Source organism: Pollachius pollachius, assembly GCF_949987615.1.
Source record: "Pollachius pollachius genome assembly, chromosome: 2".
Taxonomy (NCBI): domain Eukaryota; kingdom Metazoa; phylum Chordata; class Actinopteri; order Gadiformes; family Gadidae; genus Pollachius; species Pollachius pollachius.
Window position 1 is genome coordinate 44,480,076 of NC_136935.1, and position 15,190 is coordinate 44,495,265.

At 48.0% G+C, this 15,190-nt stretch overlaps 1 protein-coding gene across 1 annotated transcript; it reads right to left on the reverse strand.

The window, feature by feature from the left end:
* Positions 1–295: 295 nt before the first annotated feature.
* Positions 296–1,886, reverse strand: gprc5bb (G protein-coupled receptor, class C, group 5, member Bb; the record flags this gene model as incomplete). The annotated part of the gene is made up of 3 exons (XM_079758847.1): positions 296–340; positions 487–596; positions 758–1,886. The coding sequence occupies 3 exons, from the start codon at positions 1,884–1,886 to the stop codon at positions 296–298; spliced, it is 1,284 nt and encodes a 427-aa protein (XP_079614973.1).
* Positions 1,887–15,190: the final 13,304 nt, after the last annotated feature.

Genomic DNA, 15,190 nt, shown 5'->3' on the forward strand with positions numbered 1-15,190 from the left:
TGGTATTAAAAAGAATGAGCCTTGATGAATGGCCCTCGCTGCCTTCGGTACATCAGTTGAATACTGAGAAGGAGAATCCCCCCCCCCCCCCCCCCACACACTAATGTTTGTTCCACTACACTCATGTAAAATAACAATATGTTGTCTTCAAAATATGCTAAACATTTGAGGCAATCGAGCGAAAAAACACATTTTACAACGTATTTAAATAAATAAGCAGTCTGTGGCCGATGAGATCCTCGTGTTTGGAACAAGCTTCTTCTGCTGTTATGTTTGGAAACTGCGACCGGGGTTTTCACCACAGCTGTCTGCCAGTGTAGTTGATTGGGGCTGTAGGCATCTGCAAAAAATCATCAATAATCAATTATTAATTACATTACATTACATAACACACACATATAGACAGACAGACACACACACACACGCACGCACGCACGCTCGCACGCACACACACACACACACACACACACACACACACACACGTACCGCTCCGCCGTTCATGACGAGAGCCATCTCAGTAGGCTGGTACACATGACCCCTGAAGGGGATCCCAGGACGAAGACTCCCTTGGTTGCTGCGGTAGGTTCCTCTCAGAGCTGGGACACAACACAGAACCACTGTATATTATGCTTTACTCTCGCAGGCAACGCTCTTCATGGCTCACACGGTATACAAGGGAATGCTTCGAAACCGTGCCGCATTGAAACCGCTTCTCTATTTGTATCCATGCACACAGCGTTGCATCCACGTCACATACTTGCGCTTTGTTCCTCCATGGCGAAGGCCTGGTTGTCTGCGAAAGGCCGATGGGGACGGCCAGGCCGTTCCTCTCCGAAGTTGGGCGGAGGGCGAGGCACAGTGCTTTCGAAGAAGTCCGGGGGAGCCGCCGACAGCGGTTTCCGCAAACACAAGTGGGCTTCTGGGATGGCGTGGAGTATCAACAGGATCCAGCCTTGTGCCACCAGAGCCACTGCCAGCGCCGGCTCGTCCCACACCTTGGAGCCCCCCTGCCGTGCCCCAGGCCCGGACCGCTCCGCTCTCCCCTTGGCCCTCAGCGCCGGGTTGCCATAGAGATAGAATCCGAGCCAGGCGACCCAAAGCAACGCTGACGCCAAGCAGGAGAGGAAGAGCCAAACCCCGTTGCACCTCCATCTCTTTTTCTCGTCCTCCGCAATTCGGTCCGCTTCCTCCCGTCCACTGGGCTCCATCTCCCCGCCGCACAGCACCACTCCCAGGGACAGCCCCATGGCCACCAGCAGCAGGCCCAGGGTGTACACGCACGTCAGAGCAAAGTCCACCGGGGGATAGTCACAGGCCGGGTGTCCCTCCCTGACCACGGTGAGCAGCACCCACTCTCCAGAGATGATCCCCTGAACCAGGGCAATCGCCGCCCCCAGCCCGGCCAGGGATCTGCCCGCCGGGCTGGCCTTGCCGGCCACCAGCTTCCTGAGCCTCAGACCTTGGACCAGCAGACAGGAGAAGCAGAGTGCAAAGAGAGGGCCCCACAGCGCCCTGCGCGCCACACAGAGGGCCTGGTTCTTCCCCACCAGGTAGGCCAGCGAGAGGGAGAACAGGCCGCTGAGGGTGATCAGGAGCAGCAGCAGCGGGCCCATGCCGGAGCGCCTGTCCGTGTCACAGATCCAGCGCAGCTTCACCATGAGCACCACGGAGAGGACCAGGGAGGTCAGGACCCCGCCGCAAGCCCCCGCCTCCAGGACCACCCCCCACACAGAGTCCAGGTCACAGAGCACTCTGTAGGGAGGCTCCACGTCCACGCCACATCCCCTCGGAGGAGGTGGGACGTGGGAGGAGGCGGACGAGGACGACCACGATGAGCCACAGCTGATCAGGCAGACGAGGCAGAAGACGGCAGCATGGACAGCCATCCTGGAAGAAGAGGAGGGAGAGGGAAGCATTAAAGGCAGGATAGATGATACATTTCAGTAGGAGGAAAAAGGACACTGCATAGAGCATAACATGCTTGTCAAGAAAGAGTATTATTGCTAGTAATGTATTAGTATCCAAATTATTTTGAGATCAGATCAGATCTAAATGACCTCACACAGAAACACACACACACGTACTGTAGAGAACTGATTATAGCAGTCGCCAATGGTTTCCATGGGAACAAGAACCAGCGTGGGCTGAGATTGCACACAAGCTTTTATAAGTAGAGTCCCAGTATCCAAAAAGAAAAGCACGACCACAAACACACACACATACACACACAGACACACACACACACACACACACACACACACACACACACACACACACACACACACATCCATATAAATATATATATAGATAGATTTAAAATGTACAAGAAGAACTTGATTGTTGACGAACTCACCTTGTTGGTTGCACTACAAACTTTGACAACGTTGCATTCTTTTCTTGTTAACCATTCACATTAGAGCAGGGCTGGAAGACCAATGGTGGCTTTTGATGAAAAATGAGCTGGAGATGCTTCGGCGTCGCATCTCGTCAGAGTGCTCTCTGCCTGTTGGCCAGTGAAGCAAACTCTTGTGTAAATCCTGTCGTCTGAGTGACGTGTGACAATGTACATTCCCCACACCGATGTACACTAGTATACGTTCCTCCTTTTTTCTTTCTCTGAGCCTTTAGTACACCAACTCTCTACACCCCACTCTCCCTCCGCGTCTTTGTGTATCTGTAGATCTGTCTCTGCCTCTCCTGCCTCACACTGAATTTTGCGGAGGTGTCAACAGAGACGGAATACAAGCCTTACCTCTACCCACCCACTCACAAGGCCCATGGACTACTGCTGTAAGCCCCCCCCCCCCCCCCCCCCCCCCCCGCTCTCTCTCACTGAGCAGGAGGACAAATGTTAATAATAACAATTACATAACCAAAACGCCTACAATGCCAAGAAAAATGAGGCAAGATCTGTGGGACGCTTGTCATCGGGCAGGCAATGCCACCTGCTCTCAGAACACAAGAGCAAAAGGGAAGAGCAGAGTAAAGGTGCCTTGGGGGCTAAGTTCTTTTAAGCCCCAGTGCTTAGGGAAGGGAGGCAGGGACAAGGGGCCACGGGGGGAAGGGTTATGCCAGGCTTTACACAGGTAAGTCATTTGCCCACACGGTCTGTCTATTGTGGGATATTACATAAAACCCTAGAAGCCATGACTCAGCCAATGATCCCCTTAATCCCACCCCCCCTCCACTACCACACACACAGCGACCACCCACCTCTCTCCATAGCGTACCCTGTGACGCATATATTCATTTCTGTGTGTATCTGTATGCATAAACCCTGGTGTTCTAGCCATAAATTCTGTTACGGTATACCTCAGATTCCTCAGTGACATGTACTCACACATACGATAGAAAAAAAAAAGTTGCCATTTTGGGTTTATTAAAAAGTAAATTACGAAATAAAGGGTTTTATTTACAACATATTACTTCAAAAGCTTAATTTACAAAATGTTCTCTTAATTGTCGCCATAATGACGATTGACGTATTTTTTGTTGAGTAAATCGTTGCAGAGAGGGATGAAATAAATGGGTAATCCGAATTTGCTTTGGCCAAAGAATCCATCAACCCTTGGTTAAGTATCTGAAATTCCATAATCCTGCCTTTGTCTCATTTTACACATTTGCGACTACGTTGTTGCCTGTAGTGCCACCTAGTGGCTATCAGCGAACTGCAGGAAAAGGCTGACAATGGGTCCGTTCATTTCTTGTCTTCATGACACAATAGTTTAAACCGAAGTATTTATTTAGGTCTTTCAATTTGATGTGACAATCCTCACCCAAAACGATAAACAAATATTTAACAAATATAAACCCACAAAACGGAACGTCTGCATATGTGCATAGATAGCCTACATTGTTATATTCGTTATGTTTGATGTTTTTTTTATTTCTGATGAATAGAACTATAATAATAATAATAATAATAATAATAATAATAATAATAATAATAATAATAATAATAATAATACATTTAATTTAGAGCCGCCTTTCAAGTCACCCAAGGTCACCTTACAAAGAGTATAAAATCGTAGAAAAAATAAAATAAATAAAAAATAATTAATTCATTCATTAATAAAAACAAGACATTGTCATAAAAACAAGTGAAGGGCATAGTGTCCAGTTAGAAGGTGTATGCCAGTTTGAACAGGTGAGTTTTGAGTTGTGACTTGAAATAAACTATGCGTTTATGTACTTAGAAGATGTTTGTACACCAAAAAACACCAACACCAACTATACGAAGGCTGGTTAATACGGATATGACACAACAAGAAGCGTTATCCAAGAACAGTCAGCAACCCCCAGCAGTAGGTCTCAGGGGCCTCATGTCCTTTGTTGCCGTTTTCTGGTGTGAGTATTTTGTTAGCTGCTCATGTATTTCAAACAGGCCAGACTAGTTGAGTGGCAAAATAAAGATTTATTGACACATTTTGGCACCCATGTCCAACGATAACCTAATTGAGAGGTTAAATGATGAAAGGGTGGAATAGATATCCCCCATGGAGTCCACATACTGAACTTAGTGGGGATGGAAACTGGGACGGCTAGGAAACCTTCAGGGGTTGGATAAAGTGAAGCCTTAGATCAGGTGGAGGAGGTAGGTTTGTTCGTGATCTCCACCTAAACACAACACACAGGAGAGAAAACAGCAGCAATAGTTATACAGGCGTGCTAACTTATGTATGGTAGGGTGCGGGCGGTGCCTCATCCTTGAGTGGAGCACGGCAGATTACAATCCCATAAATAAAAGCCTCCATCATTCAACCTTGGCTGCAGCTCTATCCGTGCAGTTGGTTTCACTCCTTTACTCGCCTTGACATTTTAACTACATTTTCTATTTATTTTTTATTTATTTTGGTGACAATTCGGATTACTATTTCAATAACAATATATATCAAATCAAAAAGTTTGAACTTGAATATGTGCCTCTTTGCTACTGGTGGTTTCTTGACTGAAAGTTTCATGAACAGGGTTCATGGGTGTAATGTAATATGATTTGGGTAACATGACAATGTACGTTGCTCAAATGCCTGTGATGGCAGTATGTATTCATGGGATTAATGAAATGTGGATTTCACAAAACCAGTTCATCAGGCCCAGCGAGTGTAGTTGAAGTAGTGAAAGGATCCTACCTGTGCTCTTCACTGAAACATTGAGCTACAAAAGTCATAACCTGGGAGGTAGGTGCAAGGTCGGTTAAAACAACCCAAGCAGAGATGATAATGGTACAGTTACAGAAAATGTAACTTAAAATACTTCAATGAAACCAGAGACATAAAATCTGGCAGTGATAACACGGACACTGGAGGTCTCCATTCCCCCATTGTGAAATGCTTATATCGGGTAGGATGGATTTGGGGTGGTGAGTCTTTTTTTTCAGACTCGGACCAGGTGAGGCTGCTTAGTCCTTCCATCTCAAACACACACTCTGCAAAGTAAAGGGTGCCGTGCTGAGCAGAATACTGCTCCCTGTTGTCAAATGTTGGTATGCTGTATATGACATCTGTATGTCATGCTATAAATCTTACAGCGGGGAGCTACAGAAAAGATTGAAACCATACCGCCCAACTAAATTGCATTACTATTACATGCAATAAATGGTTACAACTAGGACATGAGTGATTCCTTACAGAGCTGCAGCTGGGAGAGCAGGCTAGAACCAGAACTTGTTAAAGATGCTGTCAAGGACAAGATTTTGAAGTTTAATCCATAAACATAATCAATAGCTTTTTACTGGATCTGCATTTATGTGTAATCAATATAAAACTAATTATATTTCTGAATCGTTTCATCCGAAGCCCTTCTGATCATGTTGTCTGCCAGATCAAGTGAGTGACACACTGGCTGCTTTCAGAAATACATCTAAGTCCTGATATTCTCCTGATATTCTCCTGATGGGGCTTATGTCTGAACAACACGTCCTGACATTTGTACCCTGAAATTCTCCTGAAAAAATACTTCCCCTGAGGTAGTATTTACTCCGAAGGAAATGTAAATTACCGTATGTGTGAATGAGGAGTAGAACGTCTGTATTTCTCACACCACTTGACTTGAGTGGGCGTGTTGATGACGCTTCGGTTTTCATTTGCATGTCATTGAGTGGCACCCTAAATGATAATCAGTCTGTTGCCTTTTGATCGCTGAATGGTTAAGAAAATTATTTATCACAGCTGCACGCGTATATATAAATTATATATATATATATATATTTTATTATTATTATTTGCAACCATGTCTTATTTACAACAGCCTTCCTAGATCCTTCACTGCTTTACAATGCAGGTTAAACAGCAAAAACAGCTATATTTCTCTGGTCGTTCGCGATGCCTTTCTTCTTCATTGTCTATTTGTCTGTAACTCATGCTCCAATCTTTCATCGATGCTTCGGATGTTGTGGATGCAACGGAATATATGGTGCATCGTTGCAGCAACATTTAAGATGATTGCAATGAGTTCTGCCTCAATGTTTTCTATGATCAAACCAAAACAAACTAGAGTGACAGCGCCCGCATTTATCCCGCCTCTTACGAACTTAGACCCTATGTCATATCCCTTGCCGATGTCTGAACGACACAGATGTCCGCATAGAAAGCATCAAGTGTAAATCACCCTCAGGGTCAAAGCTCTGGAGGACAATCTGCAGAGGACATGTCTGAAAACGGTGTGTGCTATTTGAGGCTAAAATAACTTTGGAGCTGGGCTGATCTGACAAAAGGCCTACAGCATTGATGATAAGCGTGCACAGTACAGTAACATGAGCAGAAACACACAAGCTATTCAACTTTGCAGGATCTGTAAGTATGATCGGGACCCATATGTTTCATTTTGCTTTCAAAATGATTTAAAACTGACACTGTGGAAAAAAAGAGGTTAAACTTTTAGATTTCATTGTATCTTCTCCTCCAGGGTGTCAGAGCCCACACCCATATCCCATACCCCATACTTCTTGCCTTGTGTGTGTGTGCATACAGTAAATCATCTTTATATTAACATCTCTGCCACCATTGCATGTAAACACTGTATATTGCTTAGGCAAACCTTTTAAGATCAATGAGGAGATGTCTCTTATGTTGGGTCAAGTGAGCACAGAGAGTGTAAACTGTTTGGTTGTGTATAAAGTTTCTCATCATTAGCCTACAGTCAACGCTGCATATGAACACAAGTATATAAAACACAACACAACAATAACCCACACACCCAGTGTCAATTCCAAGAAAACTCTCCCTTCAGTGTGTCATCAATGCTCGATGAGCCGGAAGATCCTATTTAGCACTTATTATGAAGGGCTACATAGATAAACATTATTGCTACAATGATTTAGTATGAATCACATACTGTTTCCAGTAAGTGTCTTGCTGCTGAGGTCTATGACAGACACTATTACATGCGTCTATATACATGCAAGAGATTTTGGCAGTTGGGGCAGCGATGTTCCACATCCTTACAGCTATCACAACAGAACGGGATCAAGCAGAATGGCCATATTCTAAAAAGGAGCATAGAATTGAATTTATCAAAATATGATGAAATGATTAATATTGTAAAAGTAAAAATGGATGGATGTGAGGATGCATATCAAAATGGTTTGCAAAACGTGTGAAGGACTCACGGCAATATTCCTAGTACCACGCACAGAACCCAGGTGAGTGCACCATTCTTGTAGGTGACATTGGTGACACCGGTGGCCTTGCAAACAGCACATTTTGTCCATACAGGATATTCCGTTGGCGGCGGCCCCTCCACCACGACTGTTTGGACGCAAGTAGAGACCACGGTTAAAAACATGCAATAGCTCTGCTTCCATCACATAAATTGTTTGTAAAAATAAACTAAACTCAAAAGAAAATGATCTCATTCATAACATAGCCTATGTAGGCCTTATCCGTTTTTTTTTTATGTGTGTATGAAGTAGTTACCAGTGTTCAAATCAGGTGCCGGTAGATGACCTTAGAATCAAAGAAGGAAACAAAGCTTATGGATTGGCTCATATATAAATGTACACACCTCGTCAATAATAAACCATAATAACGACATGTGTTTTCTTTGTGTTACTATGAAAATTTGATTGAACAATGTTGATTGTTTGTTTTGGCTCACCCTCGGACCGTAACATTAATAAGTATTTCTAAACTGCTTGATGCATGCCTTCCAAACGAAGCATTGTACTATAAATGTTAGCTACAATATTGACTTTCACCTCATGAATATTAAACCCATATCTTTAACTTTTTTTCCCCAAAGTTATTTTTCCTACACATTGAGTAGATAAAACAGATTATGGTATCAAACAAAGCAAAAGTACACAGACTAGATGATCAGTGTACAGTCCCTCACACCAATGATAATAGTTGCCATTACCCTTTCATGGCATTGAACACTTTCATGGTCTTTGTGCTACCATGAAAGTGGTCAATTCTCCATGTGGCCCCTGGGGGATTGACATGTACTGCTGTATTTTGAACAACAGGCTGCTGCTGCTGCTGGACTGAGAGGTATACAGAAATTAAAACAATTCTAGATTAAAAGGGAAGAAGTTTTTTAATCTAATAATTGACCGTCGTTAACACCTCATCAATATTGAACCCTTATCTGATCTATTGTATTACAGTCACACAAATACCAACCCTATCCGGATTGGAAATTTTCTTAAATGTTAATTGTTCTGTTTTTAGCTGAATGCATCCATTATTTTTCTTTGTAATCCATGAGTGTGAAAATATATTTACCAGGGGCTAAATACACCGGGAACTGAGGTTGGAATGCGCCAACAGGCAAACCTGTGAAACGTGAGAATAATTAAAGCTTCTAAAGAAAATGCTGCCAAACTGCTTGATGATCAACGTCTACCAAACAAAGCATCGTACTATCAAAATCAGCTACAGCTTATTAGCGAGCTATAACAATATCAACTTTTTTAATATATATTTTCAGACTTATTTTTCCTGCACATGGTTTTGACAAAACAGCTTGAGGTATGAAACAAACCATAGCGACACGCAATTAATAAATAATAGTCCCTCACACCAACAGACACCGGCCTATAATCCAGTTAGTGCATTCTTAGCTGGGAAGGGAAGGAAAAATGTCCCCTAGCCCCTCACCTATTGGATTGCCAGGAGGACAACCGGCCGCTGGATTCATCATGTTTGAGATATTGTCAAGTTAACTCACACAATCGAGAAGGACACAAGTTCCCTGGAGGATGGAGAAAACCCATTTGAAATAAAGAATAAAACATCAAAAAAACACATTTAACACAAATACAATAAAAAAAATGATGTCTGTATTGATTTATACATTTCTCTATAAGATCATAACGCCTGTTGATAACTGGGCGGTCCACTGGAGTGGATGTTGTTTGCTAATTTAGCACATCGGAACAGTTCACATATTTGGAGGGAAAGCCAGAACCACAAAATGACGGCCTATGTAGGCTAATGAATTAAAAAATAAATGTTACGACTTATTCTTAATCAAAAGATTAGGCCAGCTTTTCTCAACTTGAATCTCATATGATCCCCTGCATTTTTTAAAATAGATTAGGAGTGACTCACCTCATATCTCTGTAGTGTGTAGGGCTGTCCACACAATGACTTTATGCTTTCGCTTTCTCAGATTAAAAGTATGTATTAAAAGGTGTGACAATGTCATTGGCATTGGATGAAATAAATTATTCTATGCTACACGTCAACCTCTTAAAATGGCACTATTTGATTGGTTCGCTATCTTGGGATATTGGGCAATATCCCATGATTGAGATCTCAAACTCGGGATATTGTTTTCACCTAGGGAATAATTTTCATCGGGGAATAAAATCAAATAAACCCCTTTAACAATTAACAATTAACAATTAACAATTAACAATTATTCACCTCAGGCGCCGTGGGTAATTGTTACGCCACGTCCTGCTACACGGTCCAACACCTCCATCTAGTGGCCGCTTGGCGCCATTGGTACTCACCCTCTCAACACACCTGTCTATAATCTGCAATCGCCGTTCCCTACTTAAGCCGGGGATCTCCAATCAGCCGGCGCCAGTTCGTCGTTTACTACACCTCAGTCAGTATCGGTCCTACCAGCGTTAAACCAAGTCCAGTCCGTTTTCCCAGTCTTCCAGTAACCCTCCTTCCTCTTCCATAGTTCTCCGTCCGTCACCCTGTTTACCCGTTGCCGACTCCTTGCTTGCCCGGCTACCTGCCTACCGCCGAGCCCCTGCCTATCTGACTGCCTGCCTGTTGCCGAATCCCTGCCTGACTACCCGCCTACCGCCAAGCCCCTGCCTGTCTGACTGCCCGTCTGTTACCGAACCCTCGCCTGCCTGACAACTGCTTGCCTAGCCACGGCTTGTCGTTACCCCTTGTCCCAATATACCCCATTTCCTTTCCATCCCATCTCTGCCTCCCTGTGTCAAGTGTTTGGGTCCTCTCGTCCTGTCCCCATAACAGTACGAACTGGCCAAACATGGACCCAGCTGACGCAGAGGCTTGTCGCCAGATGATCTCCCGCCAAGGGACTCTCCTGGGCCAACATGACCAGGTCCTGCAGGAGATCACCTCCACTCTCCGTGAGTTGACCCAAACTGTCCACTCCCAGCTCCCCGTCACCCCGGAACCACCATTCCCAGTCCGTGATTCATCGGCTTCCCCCTGGGAGCCGTTCATTCCAGCCCTCGAGCGCTACGAAGGGGACCTGGGATCCTGTCGGTTATTCCTGCTACAGTGCTCTCTGGTGTTCGAGATGCAGCCCCAGACCTACCCCACTGAGAAATCTCGGATCGCTTACCTGATCGGCTCATTGCGGGGGGAGGCTCTCGCATGGGCAGCGGCCGTGTGGGAACGCGGTTCCGCGGTCTGCTCCGACTACTCCGCCTTCACCGAGGAGATGCAGAAGGTCTTCGATCGCCCGGTCCAGGGCAGAGAGGCCTCCCAACGTCTCCTGCATCTTCGCCAGGGATCCCGCAGCGTCGCCTCCTTCGCGGTCGAGCTCCGCACCCTTAAGGCTGAGAGCGGCTGGAACGAGGATGCTCTGCAGGGGTTTTTTCTGAACGCGCTTAGCAGTGACATTAAGGACCAGTTGACCTCCCGGGAGGAGGCATCGGATCTGGATCACCTGATCACTCTTGCTATACGGGTGGACAATTGCTTACGCGAACGCCGGAGAGAGAGGGGTCAATACTCGTTCTCCACTTCCTCTTTCGAGCCATCAGCAGTTCCTCGGCCCCCTCATTCGTTTTCCGTGCCACCCCACAACGAGCGGACACGCTCTCCCCCGAGGAGAGGGAACGCCGTATGCGCTCCGGAGCCTGCCTCTACTGTGGGCCATCAGGCCATCTCCGGTCAGGATGTCCCTCTCTCGGGAAAAAAACGGGCTTGCCAGTAACCCGAGGGATCCTGGCGAGCCGCTCCCATAATCCCTCGGTCTCCCGTCCCCACCTGGAGGCGGTTCTCCTGTGGCAGGATCAAACCCACCCACTCTCTATCCTCCTGGACTCCGGAGCAGATGAGAGCTTTTTTGATCGGGAGTTGGTTCGCCGAATGAGGATTGTCACCGTTCCCCTTGATATCCGATCGAGTCCCAGGCGCTAGACGGGAGGACACTCACGCGGGTGGAGCGCCGTACCGTTCCGGTCAACCTGCTCGTTTCGGGGAATCACCACGAGTCTATCTCCCTTCTGGTGATTACCAGCCCCTTCTCTCCAGTCGTTCTGGGTTACCCCTGGTTTCAGTCACACAACCCCCAGATCGATTGGAGAGCAGGACGAGTCATGTTGTGGAGTAAACACTGTCTGTCCCAGTGCTCCTAACCTGTCCTCGGTCCCGGAGGAGTACCAAGACCTTGGGGCAGTGTTCAGCAAATTCCACGCCTTGTCCTTGCCTCCTCACTGTCCTTCTGACTGCGCCATTGACCTCCTTCCCGGAGCCCCCCTCCCTGGCAGCCGCCTGTTCAATCTCTCTCGTCCTGAAGGGAGTCAATGGAGGAGTACATCGGGGAATCCCTCGCCGCTGGAATCATCCGCCCATCCTCCTCACCTGTAGGAGCGGGATTTTTCTTTGTCGGCAAGAAGGATGGCTTGCTTCGTCCCTGTATCAACTACCGTGGAAGACCGCGTTCAACACCCCACTAGGCCACTTGGGTATCTGGTCATGCCCTTCGGTCTCACCAACGCCCTGCTGTCTTCCAGTCCCTGGTAAATGATGTCCTCCGGGACATGTTGAACCACACCGTCTTCGTCTATATTGACGATATCCTTATTTTTTCGAAGTCCGTGGAGGAGCACAGGGTTCATGTCCGACGGGTTCTGCAGAGGTTGCTGGAGAACAGACTATACGTCAAGGCAGAGAAGTGCGAGTTTCACGTCTCGTCCATCCCATTCCTGGGTTATATTATTAGCCAGGGCCAGGTAGAGATGGACCCCTCCAAGGTCTCTGCGGTGGCGGAGTGGCCTTCTCCCTCGACCCGCAAGAGATTGCAACAATTACTTGGTTTCGCTAATTTTTATCGTCGCTTTATACGCGGTTACAGCCAAGTCGCGGCACCCCTCACGGCCCTGACCTCCACCAAGAGCACCTTCGCGTGGACGCCGGAGGCCGAGACCGCCTTTCAGGGCCTCAAACGGCGTTTCATATCCGCACCCATCCTCATTCAACCTGACCCCTCTCTCCAGTTCGTGGTGGAGGCCGACGCCTCTGACACCGGAGTGGGCGCGGTGCTCTCCCGGCGTTCCTCTTCCGACCACAAGCTCCACCCCTGTGCCTTCTTCTCCTGAAGGTTGTCCCCGCCTGAGCGAAATTATGATGTTGGCAACCGCAAGCTCTTGGCTGTCAAGCTTGCCTTGGAGGAGTGGTGACAATGGTTGGAGGGCGCGGAGCATCCGTTCATTGTTTGGACCAACCACCGCAACCTGGCCATATCCAGTCAGCAAAGAGGCTGAACTCCCGACAGGCCAGGTGGGCTCTATACTTTGGTCGGTTCAACTTCTCCCTCACCTACCATCCCGGCTCCCAGAACATCAAGCCGGATGCCCTGTTTCGCTTGTACTCTCCTGAAGACCCCTGTACTGACCCCAAAACCATCCTGCCACCCGCTTGTCGGATCGCCACACTCACCTGGGAGGTGGAGTCCGGGGTACGTCTTGCGCAGAGGCAGCAGCCAGACCCGTTAACCGGTCCCCCTAACCGCTTGTTCGTCCCTGACGCTGCACGGTCCAGGGTACTGGCCTGGGGGCATTCCTCCCGGCTCACCTGCCACCCAGGCATCACCCGCACCTTGGACTTCCTCTGTCGGAGATTCTGGTGGTCCACCATGGACGCGGACGTCCGCTCGTTTATTTCGGCATGTACGGTCTGCGCCCGGAATAAAACCTCAACTCGTCCCTGTTCTGGTCTACTGCGGCCCCTACCCATCCCTAGCCGTCCCTGATCACACATCGCCCTGGACTTCGTCACCGATCTACCCACTTCCGAGGGCAACACCACCATCCTAACCGTGATCGACCATTTTTCAAAGGCCGCGCACTTCATCGCACTCCCCAAGCTTCCCTCCTCAAGGGAGACCGCCGACCTCCTGGTCAGGCATTGCAGGTGTTCCGTTTGCATGGCATCCCACCAGACATAGTCTCCGACAGAGGTCCCCAGTTCACCTCCCAAGTCTGGCGGGCCTTCTGTAAGGCTCTTGGGGCCTCACCCAGTCTCTCCTCCGGATTTCACCCCCAGTCTAACGGACAATCCGAGCGAGCCAATCAGGAGATGGAGCCTGCACTCCGTTGCATCGACCACGCCAGTCCCACCTCTTGGAACGCTCCCCTGGGTCGAATACACCCTGGTTAACGCATCCACAGGGTTATCCCCTTTCATGGCTTCGCTGGGATACTAACCACCCCTATTCCCTGAATTGGAGGACGAGATAGCGGTCCCGTCGGTCCAGACCCACCTGCGCAGGTGCCGGCGCACTTGGAACCGTACACGCGCTGCGCTGCTCCGCGCTTCCTCCCGCTCCCAGTTGCAGGCCAATAAGCATCGTCTACCTGCCCCCCAGTACGCTCCCGGACAGAGGGTTTGGCTTCGGGCAAGGGATCTTCCCTTGAAGGGAGTTCCCCCCAAACTCTCCCCCCGTTTCATTGGTCCCTTCGAGATTGAGACTATCATTAACCCCTGTACTCTTCGTCTCAGACTCCCCCCATCCCTCCGTGTGCATCCGACCTTCCATGTCTCCCAGGTCAAGCCCGGCTCCACCAGCCTGTTGTCTCCCCCCGCCCCGCCTCCACCTCTTCCCAGGATCATTGACAACCACCCGGCGTGGATGGTTCGTCGCCTCCTTGATGTGCGGCGCAGCGGCCGGGGACACCAGTACCTCGTCGATTGGGAGGGGTAGGGTCCTGAGGAGCGCTCCTGGGTTCCCCAGAATCATATTCTGGATGCCTCACTTATCCGGGACTACCATCGAGATCAGCCGTCCGTGGTTGGGCGTCCGCCGAGAGGCGTCCGTAGAGGGGGGGGGTACTGTTACGCCACGTCCTGCTACACGGTCCAACACCTCCATCTAGTGGCCGCTTGGCGCCATTGGTACTCACACTCTCAACACGCCTGTCTGCTTGTTGCCGAATCCCTGCCTGCCTGACTACCCGCCTACCGCCGAGCCCCTGCCTGTCTGACTGCCCGTCTGTTACGGAACCCTCACCTGCCTGACAACTGCTTGCCTAGCCCCGGCTTGTCGTTACCCCTTGTCCCAATATACCCTATTTCCTTTCCATCCCGTCTCTGCCTCCCTTCGTCAAGCGTTTGGGTCCTCTCGTCCTGTCCCCATAACAGTAATGGGTTTCCACATGACCAAGTTATAGAGTAACTTATTAATAATGTGGATAGAAACCACACAACACAGAGAGCAGTTAAAAGTCAATGACAATTCATTCAAAGCACAAAATGGCTGTGAAATCCAGTCATTTACTGGGTTTCTGCACAGTTAATTATTGTCAATAGAAGTATAGCACTGTGTAATAGGCCACAAAATAAAGTAATAAACACACTAAATTAACTAAATAAACACACAATAATAACATAACTACTGTATACATTCACAGTAACATTATGCTACGGTCGACATTCTCTCTCTGTTATTAGTTCCAATAGGCCGGCTTTTGTCAACTTGAATCTCACATGATCCCTTAAATTTAAATGAGATCAGAGAGACTCACCTA